This window comes from Anser anser, assembly GCF_964211835.1.
Source record: "Anser anser genome assembly, chromosome: 1".
NCBI classification, from domain to species: domain Eukaryota; kingdom Metazoa; phylum Chordata; class Aves; order Anseriformes; family Anatidae; genus Anser; species Anser anser.
The window spans coordinates 6422484-6439302 of NC_139720.1; the positions used below are offsets into that span (position 1 = coordinate 6422484).

The 16819-nt window shown below is 38.2% G+C and overlaps 1 protein-coding gene across 10 annotated transcripts in view; it reads right to left on the reverse strand.

Annotated features, from left to right (window-relative positions):
* Positions 1-2067: 2067 nt before the first annotated feature.
* Positions 2068-16819, reverse strand: part of USP6NL (USP6 N-terminal like) — a 118785-nt gene continuing 104033 nt past the window's right edge. For all 10 annotated transcript variants that reach the window (XM_083819765.1, XM_083819763.1, XM_083819761.1 and 7 more), the window contains 2 exons: positions 15577-15729; positions 2068-5705 (listed from right to left, as the gene is read on the reverse strand). In XM_083819765.1, the coding sequence (XP_083675891.1) occupies positions 4264-5705; positions 15577-15729 (1595 nt within the window). In that variant the 3' untranslated portion in view covers positions 2068-4263. The remainder of the gene's footprint in view (positions 5706-15576; positions 15730-16819) is intronic.

Consider the following 16819-nt stretch of genomic DNA (forward strand, 5'->3'; position numbering starts at 1 on the left):
CAAAAAATGCAGTATTTGGAGGGCTACAAAAAAAGAAAAAGATTATATTTTCCTCTCACTGAAGTACTGACAGCAGAATGTACTCTGCTGGAGATGAAACGGTGGGCGTCTGATGGCATATTTTAACTGGTATTCCTCTTTGTGCACGCAATGTAATGCCACCCAAGGGGGAGATTAAAAAAAAAAAAAGTCTGTAATTTGCAACTCCATTTCAAAGTCATATCGAGCATGATGTGAAATTCAGGATAGGATTCTTGAGAGAAATCTCCTTGGAAAATGCGTACGCACCTCGGGGAATCTTTGGATTTGCTTCTCCACACTGGAAGGCTGCGCTGTCTTTCAACATTTCCATGTTGTTTACTCTTTGCATCTAATTTTGGAGCTAGTGAGTGGTTTATTACAAAGGTGTATCTGACTAGCTGTAAGATAGTCCTTGTGTGCAACCTCCGAGATTTCTGAAATCCCTTAGTATTCGTATTGCAACCTCTAGTTGTAGTGAGGAATTACTTTCCGGTTAGGGATTAATCCTGCTGGCAGGTGTTATGGAGGCAAGCAACATTTACATGTGTGAAAGACCTTCCTTTATGGCCCTGGGGGGAATAAAAAAGAAAAAAGAAAAGAATTGCCTGCATTGATCTGATCATTCTCAAACAATTGCAAAGAATATCATGCTTTGAGGCTTTCGGTAATCATCAGCGGGGATTAGGAGGGAATACTCTCCTTAATAGACTTCTGGCTAAAGGAGTTTTCTCTTTCCTCTGTGTCACCTTCCCTGAAGCGGTACAGACAGGCCACAGCTGGATCTGGGGAGAGGGAAAGATTAAGATCATTTTCCCGAAGTCATATTCTCTTCCTCGGATGCCTGAGCGATGGTGATGCTTAGATCCAAATTCATCGCCGAAGCTGACGTCAGACAAGAATCTTCCCGCGGGTCCCAGCAGGAGCAGGAAGACTTCTGTCCTCGCTTGTAGCATGTGTGCTTTGATTAGAGAGAAGCGGTTTGATCACATAATCAAATCCCATTCATGGAAAAGGCTAGGAGTATCGGTGATAGCTGCAGTCCTTCCTGTCTTTTTCCCAGGGCCCCAACAATTTGAAGGATTTCAGTCCCCTGTATGCTCCAGCAGTGAAGTCTTCAGATTTAATCTAGTGTCAAAGGAAAAGCAAACACAGAAGTTCACAGCATACAACTGATGTGATTTCCTTTTGCTCTTATATTCTGATTAATCTCACTTATTTTTTGCCATGCAGAGGTTAGACATCTATCCTCATTTAGTCTTCTGTGTTCTTTGTGTTAGTGGAGAGAACTCTACAAACCGTCCCTGAAACTGTCTCGCTGACCGTAAGGAGAGCCATGACGGCTACCTGCCACAAGAAATCTGCAATTTGTACAGCTCAAAGCAGGCAAATTCTATAAAATTATTAGGAAGAAACCATGGGGAAAAAAAAAAAAAAAGTATTTTATGTTGATACTTCCTGCTTGACTGTTTTCAGATCAAAGCAAGCAGTGACAGAAGAGCTCTTTGGAGGGCGTCTAATCCATTATGCCAGGTTGATTCCCTCCTCCAGCAAGACACCGGCACGGCTGTGTCTCGCTGCACCCCGCAGCGAGGGTGCTTCTTACAGGCATGACGGGCAGATTTCAGTCGGGCACTGCCTTGAGTTGGGTTTGTCCGGTTTGATGAAAACCAAAGCATGCTGTGCTCTGCAGACTTGGGGCACGAGGCTCTTTTTAAGGAACTATACAGTACCAATCCTCTTCTTTTGAATCGGTACTGGGTGAGATTATTAGAATAAAACCAGAAAATCATCATCACAATTTATACACCTAGCTTTCACAAAGGATAGGCTCATGCTTAGCAGTGTGGTCAACTATAGTCAATAATCTTGCTACTTCTGTAATAATGCAAAGGCACTGTACAGATTGTATCCCTATTGCTTAGTCCCAAAATAAATATATATAAACAAATCAAATAGGACATGCAGATATATATAGACACAATTATGAACAACCATTTGTGCAGTTTTGAGCTAATTAGACAACGAAAAAATAAAGACAAAACAACAGAAGCTTAATTATTATTATTTTAACGTTAAAAATACAGTCACATCAAAATAGGATACACAGTTATAAAACTGTTGCAGATGACATAAGAAAATAATGTGTATATATTTTTTATATATAAAAATCTACAGTATTTACTAATGCTGATACATATTTTAGAGCTTCGTGTTGCTTGCACAAATGAATTGTACAGCCTTGTTACGAATTACAGAACCATCGTTAAACACTGCGATTATTACACTTAGCCACGATATTATATACATACATTTCTAAGCTGCTGTAAGCAATCAGAACTAAGGTAAGCCCAAGTCATATTTATCTTCACAATTTTAGAGTTTCAGTGTAGTGCTTTGCTACTGTTACTTCGCTGCAGTTTGCGACTCTTAAAATATAAAATTGCCCAGTTCATTAAAAATTACATCAGACGCATCATATACACAAAAAAAAAAAAAGTTTTTGAAATATACTAAGTAAATGTTACTTCCATCTGTAAAAATTGTTATACTTCTGTACCTTAAAACTTACAGAGCCAACCTGCAGCAATAATAGGCACTAAAGCTCATTCTTTAAAGGAAAATAAAATAAAATCCATTTCTATGTTTTCAGTTAACAAATCTTACAAAAGAGAACAGGACAACCTTCGAATCCATCCAGAACCGACGTTGCTACCGATGCTATGTACTTAAGGATTAGAAAATCTCTCTGTTAAGCACTCCAAGGACCTCTTCTGGCGAGATCCTTACCCGCCTCCGGTCCCCTTGGTTTCAAGGAGAGGTCAGTGCATCCCGCACCGCCTGCATGGTCCCCGGCAGCTCACAAGGCTGCATCCTCCGCATGCCACTTCAACCTGCGTTTTTGTCACCCCCAGTTCACAGTCAACGAAAAGAAAAGCAAACACAAAGTAAAAAAAAAAAAAAAAAAAGGCTGCAAACGCTAATTAAAAATACGTTGCCGGGAGTCTAAGCTTCCTATTAACAGTCAGGATGGTTTTAGTGTAAAAAAAAAAAACAAACAACAGTCTCTCAGCAGCCTGAAAGCACAGCAGCACATGCCCTATCACAGGCACGGACCTACCGGCTCTTTGGGGAAAAATAGGGCAAAACCAAAATGGAATTGACATGACAAAGCTTAAAAGAAGGGATAATGCATATGCGCATGGCTCAGGGAGTATCAAGTCACGACCAAGTCTCAGCCTCCTGCATGTACTTCTCAAAAGCATCAAGGAGCTGGTAGTTCTGATACCTGTGAGATTTGGCCTTGCAACCAATTTGTTTAGCTTGACAGCACGGCGTGGCAAAAAGTGAAGGGTGAAGCACCATTTCTGGATCTGGCCTCGCTCTCACCATGCCCCAGCATTTTGCAGATTTCAGACATTCTGATGGTAGGTTTGGGTGCAAAGGTAAAAACTCTCCGCTTTCATTCACCTAAGAAACTAGAGACTGCCCTGAATTTTCAGCACCATTTCTTAGCCAGATTATAAAGACATTTTTGGCTTTCTGCTTTTGCCTGCCTGCTCCTTCCTGCTGAGGAAAATGACAAACAGTAGTCAAAGGAGAGGAAATTAACTCTCACATAAATTTAAATTAATAATCCCAAAGTATCTCCCCTGCCCAGAACAGATACTGGGATACTGAGGCAGCTGTATAACAATGACAGAAAATCCCATTCAAAATGAATGGCTTCTCAAATAAATTATAAAGAAAAATTAATATGAAATAAAAGTACTTCACAAGCTTTGCCCAAAGTTAAATGCATTTACATTTAAACTCTTTAGCTCTTTTTCATATGCATTTGTGTATGTAAGTGCACACTCGCACACATGCACCCACACATCTATACAGTGCATTATCAATGTCAGTCAAAATAAAACCTGTAAATGTGTTAGGTTTTAGGCAGAAAGATCATAACACGAGTTATTTAAATTTGAGGGAAAATGACAGTATTAGCTATACTGTGTATATGATCTTATTGCTATTGCTACGACTATGTGCATCAGATCACTTTCGCGAGCTTCGATGCAAGTCTAAGAACTCAACTAGCCTTCAGTGAAAGCCTGAAACATCTTTGAAATAGTGTTGGTTTTGACCGAGTCATGTGAACTGTCCACATTTCATAGAGGAAATGAGGTGGACTACTGCTAACACAGTAACGCATAACTGAGTTTGGTTCTTGCCACTTTAGTAAGTACAGACAGATTCTCAGAGAAGCACAGACTCATGCATAGACAATCCATCGTTTCGATTTCGGTAGTGTTGGGCTTGAGCTGATGGACCTGAATATTGGTATTGTGGTGAACCATGCTCTTCAAAGTTTGGTGAAGTCCTGTATCTTATTGGACCATCCACAGAAACAGCGGGAAGACCGTGGTCTTGAAAAGGTGTTGCCTGAAAATGCTGGTATTTCTGGAAGCTATCCAAGTGACCCGTGTTAATGTCTTGGCTCCAGGGCTGCCTGTACGGTTCGTGTCTATAAATATACGCAGCATCTGGCCACTTTCTATCTTCTGGTAAATAGTCCACAGGAGGGATTATGAATTTGACACCTGGGGGGGACCTCAGGTTGCTGGTATAGGCATCGACAGGGGCTACTTCTATCCGAGCAGGGGCTGGGGAGAGAGGATTTTGGCGATTGGCAGGATAAGAGTTCACTTGTAATTTATCTGGAGAGTAATCTGCGGAAATAAAAGAACCATATGGCCTACCAGAAGGGCTGGTTCGATTCCCGTGGTAGTGCAGAGGTATGGAACTTGTATTGCCTATGCTGGAAACATGCTTTGGAGAATTTCCATGATAAGTAGGTGGATTGTTATAAGATGGCAGTGGCTGTTTTACATTCAGTCCATGAGGTGGTCCATCAGATGGCAAGGAGTATTTTGGAGATCTGGGTTGGGAAGTGAAGGTGTAATTGTTGGATATTTTTAATGGAGCAGGTATTTTATCAGCTTGTTTTCTTGGACTATTCGAATATGCTACATGCCTTGGACTCTGTGGATGAGCTCTCTCAAGCATCTCTTCAACAACATTCTCATTCTCAATATCAGCTTCCGGAACATTGTCGTACTGTGATGCATTAGACCCACGCTTACCTTCATCAGCATCCAAAACCCTCATCTTTTGCTTTACATTCAAAGGCTGTGTTTCTGCAGAACCTGGTGGTGAGCCTGAAACTGAATGATTTATCGGCCTTCCTTTCACCTCTGCAGTAAGTTTCATGGTCTTTTCAATTATTTTGATATCGGATGGTTTATTCCACTTAGGTACAAATTCCCTTCTTGTATTTGAAATAGCATTAGAATTTTGGTTAGCAGCTGCATTATCGTATTGCCTTGAGTTGTCTTGCCCCATGGGTTGAGGCTTTCTTCTAGCATCTACCTCAGTTTTGGACTGTATACTCTGTGTGTCTATCGGTCGAGACTTCTGCTGTTTTAAGGAAGGTTGTTTCTCCAGTGAATTAATTCTTTTTCGGTTATTTGGTGAATTTTCCAGTTCTTCTCCAGAGGATGGTCTCCTCTCTGTCCTTCTTGTTGTTTGTGTACCAGTGCTGTTCTGTCCATTAAGCATTGGAGTGGAATTAGGCATAGCAGGCTGAGGTCCTGATGGAATTTGCCCCAGTGGCTTCTTTGGAAATTCATCTTCTTTACCTAAAGAAAGAACAGTAATAACAAATTCACATGTGTATAGACATCGTCTCTGATCTGTTGGTCATGCAAGCAAAAATAACTAACTCAATTATCCAAGCCTCTCTCTGGATAACCATGTTGTCAAAGACCTCAAAGGTTTTTCTGTATATTAACAAAGAATTTGTTTAGGCTCTCATCTCAACCAGTTACTCTAGTCTTCCTTTCTACAGCTGATACGATCTTGCCGAGCTTTTCCTCATTGACATCGCTGATGGACAGAAAAAAATAATCATTTTCCTAGATGATATTTTGGCTACCTTACCTACGCTGTACGTATCCCTCCTTGCACTGTCCTCATCACATTAAATAAACTACTTTCTCCACTTTAAAGATCCTTTCTGATATCCCTCTTCCAATCCGCCATCTTCCATTCAGTCATCTTTTACTGTTCACCTCTGGCAAGCTATGCTATCTACTCTGCCCTCACATGTTCAACCTCTCTAGCAGACATCTCTGAACTTTCTCTCACTTCTTTTTTGAGCGCTGTTTCCCATTAACATCTGCAGCCATGTCCTTGTTCTTCCTCAGCCCCTGTTTAGGGGATGTCATTCTCTGTATTAGAAAGTGACACCGTAATGAGAAGACGCTACACAGAATCATCATTTTTTCAGTTCAGCTTTCTATCAGCTATAGAACAACTTAAGTAGTTAATACTAAAATTGTCTATATCATGATTTCAAATGAGCGTTCAAGTTACAGAACTAGGATACAACTGGCAAGTTCTCCAATTTTGAGTTCAACACATCACAACAGCCAGGGGTAAACATCAATTAAATGGAGATTGAGAATAGCCCACAGTGCCACTACAGAAAGTATAAGGAAGCGTTTCATTGCTGGATTTTATTTACAGAAAAAATTATATCATATTTTCCACACCAGTCTCTCCTTAGCACTCTACATCCTTCATGTTCTTAGCCAAAGTCTTTTACCACCGTCTTCTTGTAATTAAAATTCCCTGTAAGTATCTATATGGGCTCACATGGTGAATACATATAAACGTCTCTATCCCTGGTGTGAGTGCTGCAATGAGAAGAAAGCCATGTTCATTTTTACAGTCAATAGTACGAGTTCAATCTTTGATGACTGGTTCATGCTAGAGGTACACAGAGGAAAGCCAGCAGCCAAGGTCAGTGTTATTTATGACAACAGCGTAACAAACTACCATCACGGATCAGTTGCTATATAAACTAAATGAAAACTTACAGTTTGTGCCAGCTAGGACATAGCAAGAAGACAGCAGAGAGAAATACAACAGTGCTGTGTGTCATGACAAGATAACTAAATAAAAAGTACTTTAAAAAAACACATACACAGCCTGGTTTTGCCAAACAATTAAACTACCCTTTTCTTGATATTCAGTCTTCACATGAGGCCAGAGGTCATATGGAAACGTACCCTTTCCTTTAGAAATGCACAACTTCAGAAACCTCAGTTTACATATATAGTAAATCCAACCAACTCAAGTTTTCTGTAGAAAAGACCTTCCACTCATTTTCCCCTAGTCATCAGTTACGATCATACAATTATTTAGATATTTAAACCTTCTTACACTGAAAGTACTCATTGTCAACCTTACTATGCCTTGGCAAACTAAGTTACTCATGCTAAGTCCCGTTCCCAACTACCTGCCCCCAAGTGTGTGCTTCCACAAGTTACACCATCCTACAGGATTGTACACGCGGCATTCTCCACTCAGCGATGAAGAAGATATGCAGGACAATGCAGCAGGTTATGTGGTGGGGTAGGGCCTTACCACCAACGGGTGGGTCTTGGAATTAAAAGCATCGTGGTTTGTTCTCAGTCTCGGTGGGGCCCCATGATTCACAGACTAGGCTAAAATCTGGAGCACGGATTTGTAGACTTGTTTTTTATAAATCTGAATTTTATCCCTAACAAATACTGCCAATACTGAAACTGTATGTTACAGTGCTTTCAAACTTACTAATCCTTAATGTTAAAATAGCAAGAAGTCTGAATTAAAAAACAATACTCAAAGTAAATACCAAATATTTATCATCTGAATTAAACGGAATATAGCTTTTATATGTTGCTAATCATGAATCACGTATAACCTCCAGGTTATCGTGGTAGTTATGGGATGCTCTAAGAAAATGTCTCCTCAACATCTGTAAAGCATTTCTGTCCTTGTGTGTCATAAATGTTTTAGAAAAAAAATATTTTAATTCCATGCTTGTAATACAAGTATTCAAGCTATATGGGAAAAAAAAATGAAGACAAGACCAGTTCCTCTAGTACCTGCGATGCTTCCTTCTTTGTTATAAAGACGTTAAACCCATGAATGGATTTCCTTTCCTCCAGCCTTAACTCTTTACAAAATGCACACAGAGCAATATGAGATCCTTTGAAATATACTTGGTCGTACAATAAAAGTGGGGTTTGTTGGAGTTTTTTGTTTCTTTAATTTCACACACTTAAGGTTTCTTAATTACCCTTAAGCTCTAATAAAACCCAAGTGAGAACAGTACAGACATTCTTATTGAATTCTATCTAGGCTGCTTTGAAGATTGCTTTCTGTCATCTTTCCTCCACATTTGAGGGTAAAAGAACACTACAACTCATGTGGTCCATGCTATTTAGACGATGTATTGCTATAACATGAATTACAGGTGTAAAATGAGTATCAGAGAAGTCTTGCCATGCCTGCTGTGAAACTGTTCCAACTTGGAATTAATTCATGTACTGAGCAATAAGCAGAGAGCTCCAAGCCAACCATAGTTCATGTGGAAGCAAACCTTTGCATTCTAACAGCATCATACCAGGCCTCTAGATTTTTACAGGCTGGTAATATTGGAGCTTAGTGCTTTCACAGAAAGCAAAAATATGGAACAATGTGTATGTGTGGAAGGAGGGTCAGTGAGGAAAAGAAGAAATACGTCTCTAAATCTTAGCCACAAGGCTTCCACTGAATTTGTTTTAACTTGACCTTGGTCTGAAACAACTGACACAGCTTGCTTAATCAACCACATTTGCATCAAACTTTAGGAAATGCCACATTGCTAGAGATATTCATTTATTCATCAAAGCTACAAAGCACACGCCTACGTTCTGTTCCAAAAAATTCTTCATCTCTCATCACCTCCTGCCATAACAAACATTGGGAGGAAAGGAGTTGTAACAAGGATCCACAGTGCTGAGCACAAAGACATCCCCCCAAACTGGTCACCTCCTAGAGGAAAACCAATTTGTTTTAAACTGCAAAAAAACGTATTTAATTCCAATTTCAATATACAGATACATACACAGACACATACACAGAGCTGTCACTTCCTGTGGAGCTACCAAAGTACTTCATTCTTTAAAAACAAATGAAAACTCCTAAAGTTCAAAGAAGTCCACAAAACTAAAGAGGTAGAGAATAACAAAAATCCATCAGCATGCACGTTAATACAAGGGGACGCTTCTCAAGTGCACAAAATAGCATGCAGACTATGCCTGTGAATGCTTCAAGCAGCCCGCTATTAGCAAGAATATGAAGAAAACCGTGATGTTGCATGCCGGCAAGAAAGAAAGCAAAAAAGAATAAAAGCAAGAAGCAAAGGAAAAGAAACCACAATTCAAAAGCAAACAGAAGAAACTAAATCACAACAAACATCTCTACTAGTAAGAGGTACATAAATAGCTTGCCAGAGAAGCATGCAAAAGCACTGATTCTTCTGACAAGCTGCGTATCTTTTATCTACCCATTTTCCACTCCAGCTCTGCCTAAAGCCTCTCATGCAGCTCTTAGCCATCATCTTTACTACATTAGCTCAACTCATTGGTCGAATTTCTCAGATCTGAGCATGCAGAAATTTTATTTGTATGTTTTCAAGGACACTGAATTGAACCTGTTCGTGCTGTTGGCCCTAAGTCTGAGCTACTTCACTTTCTGGGCATACCTTCCTGTCTGAAGAAATAAGAAGGGAGGAACTTCTGAATCCTACAGAAAGTATTTCTGGGACAAGTAATCTTCTGCACAATCTACGATGTTTACACACAAGGTTTAAAAGCACTTCCAACTAGGATATAAGACAAAGATGTTCAGTTCAGCTTGTGATTTTTTTGGCAGCAACCTCAACAATCGTCAAATGTGCCTTTGTCTTCCGAAGCTAACTGGGCAATCAGAAAATGCCCAACTGCATCTTCTCTCCCCATCTTCCTTCAACAAAACAGCATCCTAGACAGAGTTAAGTTACAGGCTTTCCTAAAGGACATATGTAATAGCTTATGTTAGAATATACAGAACTGGCACTACAAGATTTTACGTTTTTCTTTTAAAAGAAAGGCAGCGATTTAGTTGATTGGATGCAATATTGTATAAAATAAGCAAACAACAAAGAAAATAGGGTAAAAACGGGGGAGAAAGGAGAGAAATGGAAGTAGAGTGAGAGAATTTAAATGAAAAAAAGAACAATTAGGTGCTCGTTTTCTGCTGATAAACATATTACCTGGCACGACAAGGAGCAAAGCAAATATCAGCAGATCTGACTGTTGACCAAAAGATAAAAAATTCAAGTGATATTAAGGAAAGTTTTAGTCTACTCACTTACTCCTGCTCTAGCAAGTCTTGGTCACCACCCAGTGGAAGTCGATCTCAACTACAAGACTTTTACAGATAATTGCTCCAGGAGGCACTAACAGCCTCATGCATTGAATAGCAGACATATAATTGGAGTAAAGTGCTTTAAGTGCTCTCTCTGGTGAATAACAGTCTAGTCCTTAATTTCAGGACCAGAATACATGCACTCTGACTGTTCTAACACAGTTTTCAAGGATGGTAATGGTCATAAAAACAACTCTTAAAATGACATCTTGATATTTTGTGTTTATTTTCCATCAGTGACTTCCCATCTTACTTGTTCCGTTTACAAGTCCAAGAGAATTTTAAAAAAATTTAAGTGCCTGCACTAGAAGCTCAAGCTGCTGCCTGAAAGTCACTCTCTCTTCCTCCTCCTTTATACGCCAGGGAGGAGATACTGAAATGAAGCCTTGCTTGACAACTTGATGATGGTAGAACAAAATACACTCCTTGTCTTTCTGCTGCTGTGTTACTTTTGTAATACTGACAATAACAAAACCTTACTTTATAAACATCTGCATTTAGTGAAACAATAGAAAAATATAAAAAACTTGCTCATCGGTCTGAAGCTACAGGTACCTAGCTATAAGTCTCTAAGTGGTCTTTGTAAAAAAAAAATATATATATATAAAATTAACCACTTCATTTCATATCCCTAATTCCACATTTCTTCCAGAATCAAGGTAACTATCTGGATCTTATTCAACAAAAGCATGCACGTTTTAAACAGTAAAGATTTTGAAATGATGCAAAGCCAGTGTCTAAAACTGCTGAAAATAATATATATTAGTATAATTTCATATGCCAATTTCCTTCATAATCTTGTAAAAGTCATAACACACAAGAAACGAGGCAGAAAAATTAGTTGATTAAAATACAAAGCACATGGTATGAAATAGCTACTTGTGTATTCTTCAAGTACAAGTGAAAAATCCAAAGTTCCTCTGAAACAAAACACAACCAAAAGAGATACACCATCAGAAACAAAGTCAAGCTGACTTATATTTGCATTATTCTGGCCAACAAAAGATGTATTAAGAGCAGAAATCAGACATTATTTCAGTATCTATTAGTATTTAAAATAGATAAAGATTTGAATAAAAGATATTCATAAAAATTTACTAAAATATACCTCTAAAGAAAAATAGCAGGTATACATTTAAAAAATTATGACAAACAAAAATTCAAATGTTGCTAGTTATCCCTAAATACAGGAAAGACTGGGAGAACTAGAAGAACTGAGTCAGAGCTTAAAGGAGGTGTTACCATGCACTAAGATAGTTCAGAAGATCAAAAGGACAATGGCAGATTTGAAATTTGGCAATATTTATTTAAATCAGGTCTTGCACCTCAATGTTAAGGCCTTCTCCATTGCTGTAAGGTCTATTAAGCTTTCAGTTAAAAAATAAAGAATAAAAATCCCAGGATCTCTCTGTCCTTCAGGACATCTTAAATCAAAACGTGGGCAGGCATTTCAAGAACTTGGACAAGGAAAGCATCTGAACCAACAAAAAAAAAAGAAAAGAGAGAAACAATGGCATCTACCAATGAAATTCTTTTCACTGTCCTTGAATTAAGGAATTAAGGAAGAGATTGGCCACTCTAGGTCAGATCTGCCTACTTGAGAAGATGTAAACAGGAGTCATACAGGTTTAAATGACTGTGCTGCTCAAGAGCCTGCTGTGGTGCCACCGTTCATAATGTTCCAGTCAACCTAGGAAATTTATTTGTTTTTTCTGCTAAATCTGCTTGAGGATATGTCAGAGGAGAAGTACCTTACAGGACTGTTTCTACTGTATAGCTGTCACTTCTTGGCCCTCTGAGGACTCGACAACAAGCAGCACGTTTATCCATACACCCTGCAGTTTCCATATAGTCACTGAAACATGGATGCCTACCTTGGGTTTTGAGAACAGCATTTAAGTTATGAGCCATCCTCTGAAGGTTGCAGTCGCTCGGTACAGGCTATTCTATTCTGGACAGCACCGAAACTAGAAATTACTACAGAAAGGCAGAAAAATCTGTGGTCTGGTTTATGCAAAATAGTCCTAGTACTGGCAAAGCCATTTAGCTGACATCCAAAATTAGCATCATCAATTCAGCTGTGCCCCTGGAACGTCAAATGTTCTGGCTGAGCATTTTGTTGGCTTTATCGGTGAGAAAGTGTTGAACAAAGTCCTTTCGCTCCACGGAAGAAGCAAGCCAGAGAAAGCTACGTTAGACATAAGCAGACTTCCACTTTAAAGTAACAAAAATTATTACCTCTTAATATCCTACCACAGTTTACCCTACTAGGGCAGGAAAATCTATACAGCCTAACAAAGGATGCCAGATGGAAAATTCCACAGAGCTCAATTAGCTCACTGCTATTCCTGGATGACTGATACTAATGCAACTGTAAGATGAAGATTTTTTTTTCTAACATTAATTTTTACTTTAGTTCTTAATTATTAAAGGTGTAATTATTGCTCAGTGCAAAAAAGTACAAGATAGGAAGTAGTGTTCTGATTTCAGCTGAGAAAACTAAAATAAACATTATTTTCTCAAGCTACAGGGGATACTGAAATGAACAGTTTGATTTTTTTTGTGTGTATTACTTCATGATGTATAATGGTTTTATAAGTTTTATGTGAAACTAAAAGAAAAATAGTAAAGACACTCAAGGTAGAAGAGAGAGTAATTAGATGTACACGTAAGCAAAGCTGAAGCTGAATGTCTAGAGAATGCTGAGAACCTGCAGAAAAACATTACTGCCTGAAGACAGTGATTAGTAAAACCAAAATGAACAGTAAAAAAAAAAAATCAAAGGCTTGTAAAACTCATATGAAGAACAAATGAGACAGCCTCACTCAACTACAGATAACGGCAGACAAATCAGCTAGATTTCCAAGGATTAGGATAAAGGCATTCCATATTTATTTTGTGAAAGGTTAAGTAATGTTCCCACTTACCCCTGGCAAAAATATACCACACAGAGAGGCTTTCCCAGACTACTTTGAAATGAAAAAGAAAAAGCCTCACTTCCTCATCCAGCACCAAAATATACTTTTCTTTGGCTTTGTTTTTCTTGTTTTTATTTTAATACTCAACCTTCCTCATTCATGTTGGAAAAGAAGGCATGTTTTGACACTGACATTGCTTTAGCTTTCTAAAAGAAAGAACTGATACGGATTAAAACAATTACTGTCTTGCCAGCTAGTCACATCAAGAGTCACTCTTAGACATACAAAATATGAAACCACATAACTTGCACTCCATGTCAAGAAGATGCATTCACTAAATTCTGCTTTTTGTTTCCACAAGACAACTCCCTGTGTCTCACACTTTCTGTTACTGCATTGCAAGATAACCACTTTGTGGCTCTTAATGTCAGGTACTGCTTCCTTTAATTGTTTCAAGATCCAGGAGTACTCTCAAACAAAATTTCACTTGAAGGCTTTTTGCATTCTCTCACAAGAAAAGCCTTAAGACATGAGTCAGTTTGGAACTGCCTTCATTCTTTTCTTTCAAGAAAATTTACAGTAAATTCTGTATTTTCCACAGAAACTCTCAACACGAGTTGAATGTATGTGATTTTCCAGGGTGGAAAAAGAAAAAAAAAAAAAGCATTAATTCATTCACACATAGCAAACTACAAAATCTTTCATAATTCTTCCAGTACCACACTTTTTCCACTGTTCAAGAGGAAAATAAACTCCTCACTGGTAAAAATTGCTTTACCACATCCATGAAAAACCTACCCAACTACAAGTACATTGAGTTTCTGAAAGAGGGCAACAAATCTTCACACACAATCACGGATAATGCAGTATTTAAAATGTAACAGAGCACTCTGATGATCCTATCTTCTTCTAGCATGATGGAGAGGAATTGATGCTAAAAGACAAAGTTGTCCATTAACATATTTACCCACATCCAGTCACCGTGATCAAGCATTGTCTGAGACAAGATGTCTGACAAAGCAGACAACTGAAGAGTGGCACTGAAAAGAGCAACTTGCTCTGAAGAATAAGAAAATGCTGCAACCCAGCTTGGGGAAAAAGGATGCGGAGAAGGCAGGATGGGAAGGCTGTGATTAGAAAGGAGAAGAAGCAGTACAAGCAGTAACACGGAAAAGAGCTGCCGACTAACTGAATATGGAGTGTGTGGATTAGAAGGAACAAGAAAACTGAGCAGATGAGATAAGTGAGAACAAGACTTAGACCTATGGTGGGTGGGATGAAGCGTGCTGTGAGAAATGTCAGAATGAGGGAAATCATGACAACGGGAACAAGAGAAACTGGGACAAGAAGCCAAGATGATGGGAAACAGACACACGAAGTGTCTGACTGCATGCCTGAGAGACAGGGCTGCTGAAGAACTAGAACAGGTACCTATTTGTGATGAGGAGCCCTGAAACAGCCCAATACTGCACACAATAAATAAGGTCTACAGGAAGAGAAAAATGAAGTTATGTAACGGAAGAGCTTCAAGATTACATTATCACAACAAGGCTACATAGGCAACCTTTATTCTGACATTTCTGAACTTCTGTAAGCTAACCATAACAACTTAATAAAGTTATGTTAAGGCCATTTTTGCCACATTTTTTAAAATTTTAAGGCATGTTTCTTTCTCACATACTATTTTACAAACTAGCGAGGATAAAAAAAGAACTAAGAATAATCACAAGAAAATTTAATTTAAATATTGTCAGGGCAGTAATAGAAAAGAATCTCTGAACAGGAAGAAGAGACCCTATAGACACTTCTTATGTAGTGTCCTGAGAAACAAGTCTCTGCTCTGCAACTGAAATGCATGAACACAAAGGCTGAGAAGAAATGAAGAAAATAATTCATTTAAACACCAAGAGGGTTTATCACCTGCAAATAAATTTTAAAAAAATGGATTGGACCAATAGAAGAAACTATTTGGCCTGACATTTGTTCCATAGCTACTATTCAAGCTACAAAACAATTTGTATTCTCAGACAACAGTGTTGCTTCAAACAGTTGGAAACCCTGATATTTAATCTTCTATCTTACGGATATTTCCATTTTATAAAACCAAATTAATAAAATTATCAGAACCTGGTGTGTTTTAAAGTGCTTTGCCATTAGCAAAAAAAGCAAACTCATAAAATGAAGAGTGTTGATTTTAAACGGTAAAATATTTTGGAAGAAATAACTATGCAGTGATGAAGAGACCACCATTTCCGTAGTCTTTAACAGCATGATTTAACATTTTAAAACTGTATGTGTACAAGTATCTTACCAGCTACGGGTAAATCCAGCTTCGCTCGTTTCAATTCTGATATAGAATTTTGGAGCTGCTCTATTACAAAGTCATCTTCATAGAAGAAATCCTTAGCTAGAGTCTCCTGCAGAAATTCTACAAGCTCTTCCATTTGTAATTTCATCAGATGCTCTACAAGAAGAAAGTAGTATTATGAATAAAAATATCTTGTGATTATGAGCATTAAACTTCAGAAATGTACGTACAATATCAGATGTTCTTGTTGTCAAAGTAGAATGAAAAAGGCTTATTAGTTAAGCAGGAAATAGAATTCTACATTAAAAGTCTATAGAATGCATCAGAAATTCACTTGCAACTTTATGTAAGTGATTTCTACTTACCATTCTCTACTAGGAACAATGTTTCCCAAAAAGGGGCATCTTCACACAATTAAATGCAAGTCACCTGCCTTCATCCCCTTATGTTATATCCAATAGTTTCAGGTCTTTATTTTTCAGCCTGCATCCCTGACTTACACAACACTGGCATAGACCTTTACAATATACATCATCTCTCTCTTTAAAAGTTTTGAAAGCAGTAAAACAGTTTAAAAATTGACATTTAAGGTATTCTGATTCACAACTGAATTAAACTTCGAATGAAATGATTGTGGCAGTTCACACTTTAGTACCAATGCTTCAGGCACTTTTTGCTGCTTCAATTAATTCAGGTTATATTTTGAAAGTCACTTTACAGTTATCAGATTTTTTCCCCTTTTTACATAGCTGTAAGGCCATGTTTCCCACGCAAACATATTTTGCTTGCAAGGCTGTAACCCCATACGCATACTGTTACTTTAAGCCTACATATGCCATCAAAAGTTCCAGAATACTCAACTTCTATACACAAACCATCAAAAATGCTTTTGCCATTGTAATAAAAATTCTCTTGACACGTATTACACGATGGAACTTGGATTGCACAGCTATACATTCAATGTTTTTAATGGTAGATAACAATACAAGTAAAGACTGGAAAATAAATCAGAATCCATCTTCTGTCAACTTCTCTGCCAGTCCTCTCATCTCTTCTCTGTTGCCATAAAACAACTCTTGGTGTTTTGATCATGGAGGAAGTTGCTACGTACTTGCTAAGAAAGCAAACCTCCACTCGGAAGTTTTCCTCAGGTTGTCCCATAAGAAGAATAGCGAATGCAAAAAAAAAAGTCAAGCAGATGTCTATTTGCAAATAAAGACAATAAATCAAAATGCTAAGCCTAACA